The sequence below is a fragment of the Pelodiscus sinensis genome, chromosome 1, assembly GCF_052426305.1.
Source record: "Pelodiscus sinensis isolate ZL-2025 chromosome 1, ASM5242630v1, whole genome shotgun sequence".
In the NCBI taxonomy this organism is placed as follows: Eukaryota; Metazoa; Chordata; order Testudines; family Trionychidae; genus Pelodiscus; species Pelodiscus sinensis.
In genome coordinates this window covers 315,854,256-315,870,465 of record NC_143052.1, presented here as the reverse complement: position 1 = coordinate 315,870,465, position 16,210 = coordinate 315,854,256, and the positions used below count along the sequence as shown (strand labels likewise).

At 44.2% G+C, this 16,210-nt stretch overlaps 1 protein-coding gene across 4 annotated transcripts in view; it reads right to left on the bottom strand.

The window, feature by feature from the left end:
- Positions 1–6,974: 6,974 nt before the first annotated feature.
- The window catches only part of ARHGAP20 (Rho GTPase activating protein 20), a 94,447-nt gene continuing 85,211 nt past the window's right edge, over positions 6,975–16,210 (bottom strand). For all 4 annotated transcript variants that reach the window (XM_089775621.1, XM_089775622.1, XM_089775623.1 and 1 more), the window contains 4 exons: positions 15,586–15,695; positions 12,410–12,599; positions 10,422–10,533; positions 6,975–9,611 (listed from right to left, as the gene is read on the bottom strand). In XM_089775621.1, the coding sequence (XP_089631747.1) occupies positions 7,840–9,611; positions 10,422–10,533; positions 12,410–12,599; positions 15,586–15,695 (2,184 nt within the window). In that variant the 3' untranslated portion in view covers positions 6,975–7,839. The remainder of the gene's footprint in view (positions 9,612–10,421; positions 10,534–12,409; positions 12,600–15,585; positions 15,696–16,210) is intronic.

Below are 16,210 nucleotides of genomic sequence, written 5' to 3'. Positions count from 1 at the left end.
ACCATTCAGTCCATCTCGTGTGGCTGCTACAACATTATTTCCTAGAGTACAGTTTAAAGTGCTTCATCCAGTTTAATTTAAGATGTATCAAGTGATGGGGTTATCCTGGGAAGAGGATTCTACAGTCTAAGGGAGGAAAAGAACGATAATCATGTAGGTAAGGCTCCGTACTAGGACTTGGTTGATCTGGATTCTATTGTGGGCTCTGCCACAAGATTCTGGAGTGACCTTATTCAATTCACTTAATCCCTGGGCTGCTACGAGAGGCGGACATTTATGTTCTTAGCAACACAGAGTGCTGACAGAACAACACTGGTGCTCTGTGACTAGAGGAGGTAAGAATGAGCTCTAAACTCAGCGGCTACGTCTAGACTGGCATGATTTTCCGCAAATGCTTTTAACAGAAAACTTTTTCCGTTAAAAGCATTTGCGGAAAAGAGCGTTTAGATTGGCATGGACGCTTTTCCACAAAAGCACTTTTTGTGGAAAAGTGTCCGTGCCAATCTAGACACGGTTTTGCGCAAGAAAGCCCCGATCGCCATTTTTGCCATCGGGGCTTTTTTGTGCAAAACAGTTTTTAGCTGTCTACACTGGCCCTCTTGCACAAAAACATTTCCGGAAAAGGGCTTTTGCCTGAACGGGAATGTCAAAACATTTGCGCAAGAAGCACTGATTTCGGACAGTAGAACATCAGTGCTTTTGCGCAAAATCAAGCAGCCAGTGTAGACAGCTGGCAAGTTTTTGCGCAAAAGCGGCCGCTTTTGAGGAAAAACTTGCCAGTCTAGACGCAGCCGAGCATGTTTAGAACAAAAATGCAGAACTCACTCATTGATAAAGTGTTCTTTCACTAAATGCTCCCTGGACTAACATCACACACACCAGGCACTCTACTAATTTAGCCATTTCTCCTGAACATTGAGATGGAGGAGGGAGAGTTAGTTCTACTATATTTTTAAACACATGGGAGGCGTGTTCAGATCTTAGAGTGACAGACAAGGCTGGATATAAGAACTCTAAGGTGACAGGTGTATCCTGATGGGGATTTCTCATGTCTACATCCTACCTGCCCACATTTGGCATGGTACTGACAGAACTGACTCCCTTTCTGTCCCAGAGAGGAATAGGCTGCAACATACAATCCCCCCCCCCCCCCCCCCCGCAAGCTGAAAATAGCCATAGCAAAGCAGTTTGTTCTGGACATTCCCCATTCCTGACAGGCACTCAGAACTGGGAGCAGGGCCTGTATTGAGCCAGTAGATAAGGTCTCCTCAGATAAGGGAAGGCCTCTGCAGAGGGTATGTTCACAAGGAGCCATTTCCATGCTTACTTCATCCTGCTAGAGCAGCACTGAGTGACCTTCGTGACACAAAGAATCAAGCCCACAGAGTACATTGGAAAAGCAAGTTGAGCTGGTGAGGATTGGGGTCATTCCATTTCTCCCAGAGCCTCAGACACCACCAGCCCCTCCCATGCTGCAATCAGCACTCAGAACACCCCTCTATTGCTGCCTGTATGGCTCTCTGGCCCCCCAAGGCAATGAAAAGATCACCCATCCCAATGCCCTCTAACTTTTTTACTTCCACCCAACTCTACATCTCCAGCTAACACTGGAAAAGGATGTTTGAAATGGGCACAAAATATGACCTGAGCCATCTTTTAGCAGAGTGAGTGAGTAGCTAAAGCTCTAATCTGACCCCTGAACCTCTCTCTCATTCTTTCTTCAGCAACTGGTTTTTGGCTGAGAGAGCAAATTGCCTCACCCCTAGTCCACTGCCTCTTTGAAAGCATTTCTGCCTAGAACTGCAGGAAGAAATGGGAATGTTAAAGGCCTTCAAATGGCAATAACTATCCCCCTGACTATCCCCTTTCTCTGCCAACCCTCCTTCGATACTAAGGCTTTTTAGTGACAGGCTGTCCTTGCTAGAGTTAGCTTTGAAACCAGCTCCCACATAAATGAATGGACTCATTATGGATGCTATTGCCAAAGTATCTGCTGAAGTGGGAGCAAGAGAGTTGCTGTCATTTCAGGCTTGACAAGTTAAACATGGGACTTTCACCTACTTCTCTGGAACTGAACTCAGAGTCACACCCTCTAGGGCAGCACTGGGCAGTAGGACTCAACAAGAACTACATCTCTATGTCCCCAGTCTAGGTTCTGGGGAAGGAAGAGATTTCTTAAAAGAGTTTACTTCCTTTACTGACTGGCAGCATTTCCAGTCACAACAGCAGCTGCTGCATTGGCTGTAATTAGACCCAAAATGTAACAGCTGGTTTCAGCTCTTCATAAGTCTGGCATTTAAAGAGGAAAAGCTTTGAGAGCACAGGCAAGCTGGGTGGTTCAGGTGTTAAGGCACAGCCCCTGTTCAGAGGCAGTTCAGAGACATGCTACACCAAGTGGGAGTAATTAAGTGCAGATGAGTGTATTTAAAAAGAGGGCAGTTATGGCCAGCAACACTAGAAACACATGAGAAATCCAGGAGCTCTTGCAAAGCACAGCTGCTCTTCTGGAATATGGTTTATAGGTTTGGTGCTTTACCAATGTTGTAATTATTGTGGGAATATGGAAAACTGGGACTGTGCTTACCTTGTCACAAATGAGCGGACCACTGTAACTTAAAAGAACCTCATTAAACCAGGGGCTTGAATGTCAGAGCCCTGTGAAAGTAAGAAGTGGGGGCAAATGTAAATCTTGTCACTGAGCAATTCAGTGAAGAAAAGTAAAGTCATAAGAACATAAGAGCAGCCATATGTCAGACCAAATGTCCACCTAGCCCAGTATCCTGTCTGCCAATAGTGGCCAATGCCAGGTGCCCCAGAGGGAATGAACAGGCAATGATCAAGTGTTCCATCCCCTGTGGACCATTCCTACTTCTGGCAAAAGAAGATGCTGTAGTTTTCAAGTACCTAAGCATAAATCTGGTTTTAGATGCCATGAACATTGGGAAATAAACTAAGCTTTCACCTTCTAGGCCTGGAAAACAATTCTTCCAGCATGGCAAATACATTTAGGAGTTTCTCAGGCAGAGATTCTAGGAAGAGCAGCAAAGGGAATGTGTCTCAAGCAGGTAGTTTCTCTTGATTCTTCATGCTTCCTGCTATCTCATCGGCTGCACAATTGGCTCTACCAGTTATGACTCGCCCACTTTTCAGTTTCTTACTTCTCAGGGAGTAAGCAAAAGCAAGCAGTGTCTCCATTCCAGAGCCCAGAGAATGCAGTTATAGGAGACTTTTATCCAGTCTGCAGAAAGGTCACTGCTCAGTGTGCTCTTCCATGCAGCTGTAAAAATGGCATCACAGACTTCCATGCTTATTGCACAGCAATAATCATCAGACAAGGTTTTCTCTTTTTACAAGTAAAAATATGGTGTGACAGCCTGGCATTGGGGCAGCTGCAATGACGCAGGAGAACACATGGTATAGCAGCCATGCAGGCCCTTGTGAGGCTGTGTAAAAACCCCAGATTGATCCTTTGTTGAGCTGAGTTTGAAAAAAATAGGCCAACATTAGAAATTATAAACTGAGTAAGTCTGATATGCAGGGGCGGCCCGTCCATATAGGCGAACTAGGCGGTCGCCTAGGGTGCCAAGTTAAATGGGGCTCCAAATGGTGGCGCAATATCATTGAGGGGTTTGGAGGTGGGGGCGCCGATTGCATGGTTCGCCTAGGGCGCCAGTTGCTGGCAGCTAGTCTAGGGCCGCCCCTGCTGATATGGAAACAATGAGCCTCAAACATGCAACCCCCTAAGGCCACTTTTAAGAGCACAGTTCTCCTATAAGCTCTGTCTGGGGATAACTAGTTGCTCATCTATTAGGAGTTAGTTATGTTTGAACACCACTTTGAAGAAGTAAAGTGCTATATAAATCCTAAACATTATTATTCTTCCTTTTAGTAACAATACAGGAAAGCATTTGGGTACACGTTTAAATGCATTCCACAGCAGGAACAGATTTAAGCATTTGGGTATGTGTTTTTTTAAGGCTCTGCCTACACACTGTGGACCTTACAGAAGCACCACTGCTGCTGCTGTGAGATCTCTTCTGTAGCCATTCTGTCAACAGGACAGAGCTCTCCTGCTGGCACATTAAATAATCACCAATGAGCAGCGGTGGTTATGTTGGCAGGATAGTGTCTCCTGCTGTACACAATGTGGCTTTTGTCAGTGAAACTTACGTTGGTCAAAGGTGTGTGTGTTTTTTCATACCCCGCTAGACAAAAGTGCTACTGTAGACAAAAGGCTAAGCCCGAACCTTTGCTATTGATCAGGACGGCTGTGAGTAAGGACAAACCCAGGGATGGATTTTAAATGGCAAGCTGTAGCTGTATTAGAAGTTAATGTGGAAGAGGGGCATTGTCTGCCCTATTTCTTCATACTACACATTTAGGTGAATCTCATGCAGGATTACAGGGAAGCTACCATGGAGCACACCACTCAGGCTAGAATCTTCACTATTTTAAGGATTCAGCTTGTTCTGCTGAACCCTCTCCACTTCCCCCTTCCAAGGAGACAGAAGTTATCAAAGAAGGAGCCGTCTGCAAGAACTTCAGGTCTGCCTTTTCCATAAATCTGGGCTCCACCAACAAAATCCCAGGTTTCTTGCTGTCTGCTCATTGGCCCTTCAGCTTTTTAAGATACACTGGACACAAGTTGCGATGAACTAATATTCATACACTTCCTACTGCTGTAAGATAGAACTGGCAATACAAAATGCTTATGTTGCAGAGACTGTTTTTATTAACAATTATTATTGGTGCAATTAATTAACATTTGCTCCTTGATTAAAAGTGCCTGGCAATATGATTTCAACCAGTTTGACAAGGACTGAAGAGGTCTCCTTCTGTCATTTAAAAATAGCATCAAGACATTCAGTGGGCTTTTTTTGTTTTGTTTTTTGAAGGGAGCTGGGTTGCAGTGCTGTTAAATACAGACCCGGAACATACATAGATGAATTTACATTGTGAAGGAGAAGGTCGTTAAAGGTCAGATTTTGTGCATTAGACTTCTAATTAATATAACTGTAGCTATATATACACAAGAAGAGGAGAGAGACCAGATGGTGCTTTAGAGCCTGACCCAACAGTTATACCTGCAAGAAGAATCTTGGCTACTTCAGTGGGTCTCTGTAGATGTAGCTACAATGACAGATATAAGCTATATGCATGGTCAAGTCTCAAAATATTCTGCCTTGGAGTGAATATTTCCAATATAAGAGACATTCCTAGACATATTGAGTCATTCCAGCTGACAGATGCAGACTGCCTGCCTGTTCTGCCTGGTGAAATGGCACAGAGCTTCCATGGACTGCTCTTTGCAGCTGACTGTGGTACTGGACAACAGGTAACAGTTTCAAAAAACACCTCAGAGACTTAGGTGCCTCAGTCTCATTGGTGCTTTCGGAAACTTATTTGTGTGACTGAATACAACCCATAGTTGAAATGATTATACTGATCTATATTATCTGATGGGGTAAAAGCCCTTTTAAAAAAGGAAAGGTTACCAATTGAATCAATGTTATTCTGATAGCACTTGCCTCCCTCCCCTTACTCCTTCTGTGGAACCTTGCCACTATTCATAGAACATCCATTACCCAGCCAAACTTCTATTATCTGAAATATCCTGGGACCAGTGTGATTACAACACTGCAAATATTATCTGAAAATACCTTTTTGCTTCTCCTTGACTCTTCATCTCATTTTAGAGCTCAGCTGCAAACTCCTGATTCACCCTTGATAGGACTTAAGGAATAGCAGAAGAGAAAGAGAAATTATTTCTTTAACTGCATTATCCAGTGGTGAGGATAATACAGAATCCAGGGCATATAGAACAGCAAAAGCAGTTACTTATCAACTGTAGGACCATTGTTAATGAAGCTATTCAACTCAGGCTGGATGTGTCCCATTCATAGTTTCTGATGTGTAAATGCGACTATCAAAAGGTGGGGGAAATTGCCTTTGTAGTGCATTAACTAGTTAATATCTTTATCCAAGTTTAAGTTGATAGCTTGTAAACAAATTCCAGTTTGGCTTTCTCCCATTGCAATTGGGTGATAAAATTCTTTTGTAGAAGAATGGGTACTTTTAAATCCATTATTGACTGTCCAAGGAGGTTAAAATGCTCCTCTACAGGTTTATGTGCTACCATTACCGATGTCTGATTTGTGTGCATTTATCCTTTGTTGCAGAGACTGTCTGGTTTGGCCAAGATATATGGCAGAGTAGCATTGCTGGCACTTGATGGCATATATCACATTACAGGATGTGCAGTTGTATGTGCCCCTGATGATGTGGCTAGGCCTTGTGATGGAGTTGCTTATATAAGTATGTGGATAGAGTTAGCAATATGTCTGAGATGCACTTTGCATGCATAGTGCTGTACAGAAAGTAAGCTGTACACAACGGTATGACTTCACTACAGGCCAGATTGACGGGGCAATGATTTATCACACTTAGCATAAACATGATAAATTGACCATTAATGGCTCTCCCTTTGACTCCGCTACTCCATCAGAATGAGAAGGGTAAGAAGAGTCAACAGGAGAGGTTTTTTTTTTTTTTACTGCAGATACAGAATGGTGTGGACCCAGTGGTGGGCAGATCTAAGCTACGTTGATATGAGTTTTGCTACCAACATAACTCATATTATGCAGATTAGATTGACCTGTCCCTGTAGTGTAGACCTGCCCTAAATCCTTTCCTATGCAAAATTCCTATTAATACCATTAGGAAAAAACCCATAGAACTGACCTCAAAGTTCTATCCAATTGTATTCACATTGTAGCTAGTTCTTTTTGCCAAAACTGAAATGTACCATATTTTTCAAGGAGATAAAACCAAAACATTTACTACAGAGGCAAATGTCAAAATCTGGAGGGGGAAAGAAAGGGAAAACAAAATAGGTTTTTAGGAAACATCATCATTAACATTGGTAAAGAAGTATGACTTTAGGAAAGGTTATTTGGAAAAACTGTTTCAGTTGACTTTATGACAGAATGGATTTTATTTAATGTACAGCATTGAATGTATACACCAAGACCAGTGCCATAACAACAAAAACGGAATTTGTAAAGTTAGCAGCAGTTTCTGCAAGTACAAAAATACACATTTATTTCAGACCATATATAATAGCAAAATTTATCAAGATATATTATACAAACAAAGCATTTTAGATAATGCATTACTTTTAATATATTATAAGATGATTTAGAGGATGCATAATAAAATTACATGTGTTCTTGCAATAATATATGCCATTTTACAGCAATATTAATAAACTATACACAACTTAAACATAAAAGAACCCCCAATAGAGCACAATAAACGAAACACACATAATTGGGAGCTGTTAGTTATAAGCATCAACATTCTTCAATCTTACATTTTCATCTTTTGCAGCAAGACTGAGAGGACTGGAACTACTGGACAATTACCTTGTTAACATACAAAGCACCACACTTCTTTCTTGAAGGACAATGAAAGTAATAACCATCATAGTTTCAAAACAGCAGTAGAATACCACAGTTATGGAATCTATGTTGACCATGTATGCTACATCAAAACCACAGAGGATACGGACTTACATCTACAAGATTTAACATGAGTGGTCATGAGGAGGACTTGGTCAAATACACTACTGCACTCTTGGAACCGAGTGCTTCTCTTAACTATTTCCTGCAACCTTCCCAGATCTTAGGAATTTAGTCAGTCAGTCACAGTCTCAGTATATGGGGAAGTTACTTTGCTATTCTCCTAATGACAGAATGAGTACTGTAGCCCCTCCCCCAGTAAAAGTTCATCTCTTGGGCTATTAAATCTGATCTGACATTAGTCCCAAAATTGGTGACTTTAAACATAAGATTCCTCGGCAAAAAATCTTTGGTCAAGCTCTTCAAACTTGGGATCACTGCACTGCTTGTTTGGCCGTTCCTTTCTATTCTGGGCCATGGCCCTGGTCCCTTCCTCTGGTTTCTGAAAGCATTTATTAACATCAGGTTTAAACCAACAGTCATCAATTACCTTTGTGGTTTCTGGAGACTCAGAGAAGTCTCCTTTGGACTCATCAATATTTTCTGATTCAGTGTTTGACAAATATTTATTTTTTTTGGAGTTTGTTACTTGCTGGCCTTCTAAGTCTGTGGAAATCACAGTCTTACTTGAACTTTTCAAGGACAGCTCATGTCCAGCACTGACAAAATTGTCTGGCTCAGAAACAAGCTCAGCACCTGGATTTGTGCACTGAGTGAAAGAGTTAGATGGTTCTGTTTTATGTGACTGAAGAAATGGAGAATTTGCCTCCTCCTCCTCCTCCTCCTCCTCCTCTTCCTCCTCCTCCTCTTCCTTGCTTTGCTCAGCCAACAGACCCAAAGCTTTTACTCTCTTGTCCTTGGTTTCCACCGGACACAGTGGAGAGCTGCACAGGTGCCCAGCCCCCCGAGAACAAGAAAAATTACCCTCCGGTGCTGTTTCTGCAGCATTAATTGCTCCAGTTGACATAAGTGATTTTAAAATTTGCCACTGTTCTTGACACAAGTTGTCTTCGGATGCATCTGAAGAGTCCATTTGTGGTTCCAGAGTTATTTTAACAGCACTCTTCCTTTTCTCCTCTTGCTTGGACATTCTTTCCTTTTTTCGGAGAGTCCAATTTTTCATCGTAGAGGCTCCATTCTTCAGCCATGTGCTGGGATGAAGAGTTACAGGGCTTTTTTGACTCTCTTTTCCAATACAAACAGAGCTGGTATTGCTGGCTTGGTTAGGAAAAGAACTGAAGCCAGTGCCCAGATGTACTCCAGAGAAAGGGTTAAATTCAGGAGAAAGCTCTCCATGTTTCTTTTGAGTCTGAAAAGTGCAATCCAAAGGAGAGGAGGTCTCGGTTGGAGTAAATACTGAATAGTCCGAAAACTGAGAGAAAGCACTGTCCATAGAACTCATGGAGGACCCAGAGGGGGACGTTCCAGGAGAAGATAAACTAGAACAGCTAGTTCTTGAGCAAATATTTAACCTCAATGGTGGTGGTGGGAGGAGGCAATTGGACAAGTCTTTCTTTTCACCATTTTGGCCCATGGTGTCACTCTTACTCACATCAATCCCCATAATCAATCCCTGATTAATAAGCTTTTGCCCTTCCACCTGTAATGAACGAAGCTGCTTGAGACAGTCTTCCTCCACGTGTGACAGCACTGCATCACAGCTGGCTTTACGCACTGCGCTCTCATGATCTCCACTGAGGTGGCTGAACTTAGAGGCAAGAAGGCCAATTGTGGGCTCTGAGCAACGTCTCTGTCTTCCCAAGCTTGTGAAAGCATCTGGGCCCATTACTGATAAACAGCCAGAGGTACTGGAGCAAAAAGACTCATTTTCAGAGTGGTTCTGCAATGCAGATTCATGGTGTGATCCAGTAATAATTTGCACTGGTTTTGATTTGTGTGGCAGCTGAATTTTAATTTCTTCCATCTCAGGCTGGTCCAAGTCACAATCACTCAGAGTCAAAACTGAGTCCCGGCTCCTGTTATCTTGACCTCGTTTTTTGATCAAGTCACTAAATGAGGCGCTAACATCATCATTCAGTTCGTTTTCCAAACTGTCATATGAAGAATCATTCAGATGAAAAGAAGAGAAGTCTGCAAGATAATGAAAACAACATTAGCATGTTCATGATCAAACAACGCTGATGACACAGTTACATTTTGTTTCAAAAGTATTCTTTCCCTTCAATAAATTGTTTGTCCCTGGAAAGCCTCTAAAACTGACACTTGGCCAAATACGAAAAGATCAGAATTCTTCCAAAATGATCATTTTTCAGAGGGAAAAGAAATAAATGTTGTTAAGCCCCAATGCAGCATAGGGATTTAAACACATGCTGACATGCAGTGCTGCGCTGGGATGGATTTATGGATACTCCTTAACAATCAGCCTATGGACAATGAATTACTTACAGGCTATTAAATGACTAATGTTATGAACATTCAGTTCAATTGTTCTGATAGGTGAGGAATTTGGGGTGTAATTTTCATTGTGCTCAATACATTAGAAGGTTTATATCCAATATTTCTGACATGTTCTAGTTTCACTTATGGCATAGCAAGTAGACTCAAGCCTTTGGATTTAAAGTGGAGTCACAGAGAAATTTAGTCATATTACACAAGAGACACTACATGAGGAGTCGGGGACAATCAATCATATTACTCGTGAGTTGCAAAGTGAGTTTTGTAGATCACGCGAAATGGTGTGAAAAGAGTGAACGAAATAGTGTATGGTGCAGGATAAAAATCACAACTATCACGATAACAAAGGGAGAGTGCATGTCTGTGTCCACATTTGAATAATATTTTGGATACACAGATTATATGAATGGGCACTAATATGCTTCCTAAGAAAGTATGGATTCTTCTGACTGGCTGGGTTTAGGTAATATGAATGAAACATGTTACCTGAGCCATCCTCTCTGTCACATCGTATGAGTATGTCCCCAAAGAGGGAGGAAATTTCCTCTCCAAAAATCCTGCAGCAATTTTCAATTAGAAACTGGACCAGAATAGAAACCTGCAATGAAGCAATGGCAATAAGTTCAGAGGAATATAGATTGGTAACAAAAATCTGTGAATGGACAGGTTGCCCCAAATATCATGTTACAGGCTTTCTGCGGATGATGTGTGTGGTGCTCCAGCCTTGGATTTACTCAACACGTTACATTCTGCATTGATTTATTCCAAAGTACATCTAGATGGGCAGCTCCTATGGATGTTTCAGAGATTCTAAGGCCAGAGTGACCACAGTGATCATCTCATCTGACCTCTTGTATAACACTGTCCATAGGACTTCCCCCAAATACTTCCTGTCTGCGCTAAAGCATGCCTTTTAGAAAAATGGCCAATCTCAGTTTTAAAACCACCAGTGATGCAGACTCCATCAGCCCTTGGTAAGTTGTTCCAATGGTGGATTGCCCTCACTGCTAAAACTGTTGTACCTCATTTACAGTCTGAATTTGTCTTGCTTCCAACTTTCATCCATTAGGCTCAACACAACTGCGAAGGACTGATAAGGGAGCAGCCAAATCTATAAAAGATTATTCTGGAATGCTTAAACCATCTGAAAGGCCCCACGTAGGCACCTCTCGTTGTGAAACCAACCCGTGCTCTTCCTGTGCTCATATTAGCTCTTATAGCACTAACAGGCCCTGCACTGTAATAGACAAGAGGATGAACACTCTAGTACACCCTCATCTTCTTTGGCTCTCCCCCTGCCCCCCCCCCCCACTGTAGCCTCCCTCACTGGAGTTCCTGCTCTTTCATCAACACAGATTGAGTCTCCTTCACCAAGAACTAGATCACTCCTCACATCATCCCTGTAGGTCTCCATGCTGACCCACTCTCAGCCTCGGGCTCTGACATGCAGTCATTTCCACCCCAGCTCTTCCCATCCATTACCTGGCCTTCCAATGGCACCAGTTTCTCCCAGGTTAGAGCACAGACCAAAGGAAGGGTAGGAAACTGGCAGATTATGGTGGGCAATCACAGTGGGAGGACCAGGCATATCTAGAGGGAAATGGGGTGGCACTTGCTCTTCCTAGTGGCCAGGAACTCCCTTGCCTTTATGGAACAGTAACCACTAGTAGAGCACCACACCCAAGCCCTAAGATAACAGCCAGTCCCTCAGCAACACACACTTCAAGGACTAGGTTAGTTCCATAAGGATGAACGGGCTCCCAGCAGATGACATTTCTTTTACTTTCAGGCAAGTGCCTCCAATTTTACCATAACAGAATCTGCATCCGCACCCCTCTTGCCCCTTGGCTGGAAATGAACCTACAGTGGATGGATTTTCAAACTAGTATTTAAAAGTTTATGCTTTTGCATCCTTCTCATTAGGCTCATCTGTATTGTTGCCTTTAGCAACAGCCTCCAAATGGTGGCAGATTCCTTCCCCACTTCCCCTTCAGCAGTGCTGCTTGCAAAGGAGGAAGTTGGGTAGACAGATGATGCTTGGATCCCTCTCAGCTCCTTCCAAATTGCCATGTACAATTTTCTCCCTGGAGCTCCCGGAAGCCCTAAGTGAACTGACCAACTGCTGGCCTCCTTTGACTCTGACCTCCAGAAAGGTTTATTTTGGTTCTATTGTCAGCACAAAGGGCTGGACATGATCATTTTTCTGGGTCCCTTCCAACCCTTCATTTCTATGATTATACAGTGAAAATTGTTCTAAGTCCAGCTTAATTAAGCAGCACCTATAGGGGGACGTGATTGTTACCAGTGCACCGGATGTTTTATGATCTCACTCCCCTTGTCTCCAGGGAAGAATGGGGATGAATTATTTAATGTTTGTAGAGGTCTCTGGGGAGGAGAAGCATTGATGAATATAGGTGCTCATTATTATCCCCTTCAGACACAGAGATTTCTTAGCAAACTGTGACTTCACTCACCTTTTTTGTGAATTCACTTTCGGTTTCAGGGCTTGAGGGAGCAGGAGGCCACAGCATGCTGGGTGCGATACACACAGCTAGATTAAATGCAGTCATCTGGTTGTGTTCAGATTGCTTTTCTATGCTGTGTAGTACTCCAAAGAGGTAACGTAAAAGAACAACATTGGCTCTGGGAAGTTGCTCTATTAGCCTGAATAAAAAAGCCATAAAAAAGCCATTTATGAAAACTTAAGAAAGCATTTCCCCCACCACTCACTAGGGGATGGTTTTCAAACTACGAGCTGTGACCCAGTACTGGTTTGTGTAATGTCAGGCACAGGGTCTCGTTGCTGCAGGAGGATCAGATGACCAGTGGGCACTGGTAAGGCAGGCTACTTGTCTGTCCTGGCACCGCAGACTGCACTGTGCCCCAAAAGCAGCCAGCAGCAGCCCCAGCGCACTATAAAGAAAGAATAGCACAGGGCTCCATACACTGTCCCTGCCCTGAGCACTAGATCTACACTCCCATTGGCTGGAAACCTGCTGCTGGCTGCTTCGGAGGTGCGGCATGGTCTGCGGTGCCTGGAGAGGCAGGAAGCTTGTCTTAGCACCTCCGCTGCATCACTGACCAGCAGTCACTCAAGGTAAGCCCCTCCTACCTGATCCTAGTCCCCCCAAAGTCAGAGCCCTCTCCTACACTCTAAAGCAGGGCTACTCAACATGTGGCCCACAACCCGTTTGTGTGCAGCCTGCAGTGCAGTTTGAGTTTACGTGGGGCTCAACACTCAGCCCATGGGTGGGAGCCAAAATAAAAAAGTAGTCAATATAACGGTCTTCTGTTGACATGCGTTTTAGTAGTTAAATTCCTGGACTGCCATTGCTCATTAAAAGTGCGGTCATATGGGTGGAAATCGGGTAAATATTGCATTTTACTAATATCAGCAGAACTGACTTAATGGAGCCTGTCTGTTGTATAGTCTTCCCTTAATCTTTGTATTCATGCCCATCAGTGTGAAAGAAGCTATTTACATACATATTTGCAGGTATGTGCAACTACAGGCAGTCCCCGAGTTACGCGGATCCGACTTGTGTCGGATCCGCAGTTACGAACGGGGTTTGCTCCGCGTCTCCCTGGTCTGCTGGAGGACCTCCCTGGTTTGCTGGAGGTCTGCTCTGAGGACGCCGGCAGCGGGACAGCCGCGGCGCGTCTGGGCTGTCTCGCTGCCCGCGTGCTCCGCGGCTTTGCTCCCCGTCTCCGTGGTCTGCTGGTCTCCAGCAGACCAGGGAGACGCGGAGCAAAGCTGCGGAGGACCCAGGCGGCGGGACCACGGTGCGTCTCGGTCCGCCTCCCGTGTCTCCCTGGTCTGCTGGTGGGGGGGGGGGGGCCCGCAGCTAGTACGTCCCCCCACCTCCCCAGCAGACCAGGCTTTTCTCCGGACGTCTGTAGTAGAGCAGCTGGGGCGCTGCCGGTTGGTCCCGCAGCGCCGCTCTGGGCGCTACTGGACCAACCCGGCAGCACCCCAGCTGCTCTGCCCCAGGCGTCCTGATTCAGCCGCTGCTGGTCAGTTTCAGCAGCGGCTGACTCAGGACGCCTGGGGCAGAGCAGCTGGGGTGCTGCCGGGTTGGTCCAGTAGCGCCGAGGAGCGGCGCTACTGTAGCAACCCAGCAGTACCCCAGCTGCTCTGCCCCAAGCGTCCCCAAGCCAGCCGCTGCTGAAACTGACCAGCGCTGACTACAGGAAGCCCGAGGAAGAGTTGCTCTGCCCCGGGCTTCCTGGAATCAGCCGCTGATCAGTTTCAGCAGCAGCTGACTTAGGGACGCCTGGGGTTCTTAAGTTGAATCTGTATGTAAGTCGGAACTGGCGTCCAGATTCAGCCGCTGCTGAAACTGATCAGCGGCTGATTCCAGGAAGCCCGGGGCAGAGCAACTCTGCCTCGGGCTTCCTGTAGTCACCTGTTGGTCAGTTTCAGCAGCGGCTGAATCTGGACGCCAGTTCCGACTTACATACAGATTCAACTTAAGAACAAACCTACAGTCCCTATCTTGTACGTAACCCGGGGACTGCCTGTATACTTAAGTTGCGGCTCTCCGCGTGTTCTGTGAGCCGCATTGTGGCTCCTGGGACTTCCAAAGTTGAGTAGCCCTGATCTAAAGCTCTCATCCTCAACCCAACCGCAGAGCCTTCACTTTAGTCAAATTATGCTGGGTCGGAGGCATCAACAATTTTTTTCAAAAGTTTGAAAACCACTGATCTAGAGTTAGCATCTGACATTACAAAAATCGGATGGCAAGAATATGGACTAGTGGTTAGAGCAGGAAATGGTTATTAGTTCCAGAAGCTAGTCAGCAAAGACCCAGCAGGTACCAGTGAGCTCAAATTTTAGTGTGCTCTTCTACTATGGTGCTGTTCACAATAGTTGTTGATATACTGTGAGCTTATCTAAGAAATAATTAACAATGCACTGTCACATCAACACCCCAAGTACAACTTGTGGTCTTTATTGGTGTTTCTGTTCAATTAGTTGTCAACTCACTGGTTCACTCGGTTGCAAAATTCAGTCACTTGCTCCAGATACCCAGTTGTTAATGTAAATTGGCAGGGTTCCATTTAATAGATCGCCTTGTTCACATTCCTGCCTGCATGCCACTTGCTCTTCCCTAAGACAAATATACTAGTGCTATGCCCAGTTTAATTTTAACATGCTCAGCAATGGGGTATCCACCATTGCCATATGCCAGTATTTCATTGTGACATAATCCCAGCTCTACCACAAAATTTGACCGGGAGGGGGGAGGGGGGAAGAAGAGTGGTGCTGAATAGTGCTGCACCCCTTTTGCCAAAGCTCCTGTACCATCTAAAACAAACTCTGTCTATTTTGTGGTAGCAGGTGGAAGCCCTGGTCTTTAAGAGCATATTTATAAACATTCTCCTGTGGTTTGGTGAAAGGAAATGATTGAAATCCACTTACTGGCATGTACTCCAACGTGGGTGCACATGTTCTGAGAACATGATTTAGGAAAGCTTCCCTCTATAGGAAAGCACTTTAGCATGTACTTAAGGCCCATTTAGGGACTTGAGCATATGCGTATTTACTTTCCTAAATTGGGGGTAGCTTTCCTTAACTGGGGCCTGTAAAAAGTCTATTTTGCAGGATTCCCCATTTTGGAATCCACACAGAGAATATAAAGAACTCTACCTTTGGATGTCTTTTATCTTCTCTTCATGGTTCCCTTGATCCAGCACAGAGACCCATTTATTACAGAGCTGGGATGAAAAAATACTTCCTGGGATGTTCCGAAGAAAATCCTTATTCCAGAGAGACACAATAAAAATATGTGAGCTAGCAGCGTGGGCCAGAGGAACAGATAAGCCAAATAGATCTGAGAGAATGTATTGGAGGGACAGCACTAGCTGGTGGGCATTTCATTCTATGGCGCTGCTGAGGCATGCAGCAAATCTCTTAAAATTAACAAAACATTTCAATTGTGTTTAGGGTAAATATCTTGATACCCTCTCCTGAACCTTTTCTGATAAGTGGGATGTATTTTTTATGCTTTACCTGTTTTCACTGCACTAGAGAATTAGGTGCCAGTTATTTGGACACTGTGAGAGGCCTACAGTTTACTAATCATCTGATTATCTTTAATCCCCATTTATCCCAGGAAAAATTGTTTACAGTGCTTGTCACAGATCTGGCTAAGCAAGAAGCACACTCTTGTTGCAATCCAAGAGAGAAGAGAAGACTACAAAAGCACAGCTGCTTTTCTACATGTCACAGTAAGACCTGGTCTGTGCTGAAAAGATTTACTGATAAAATTACA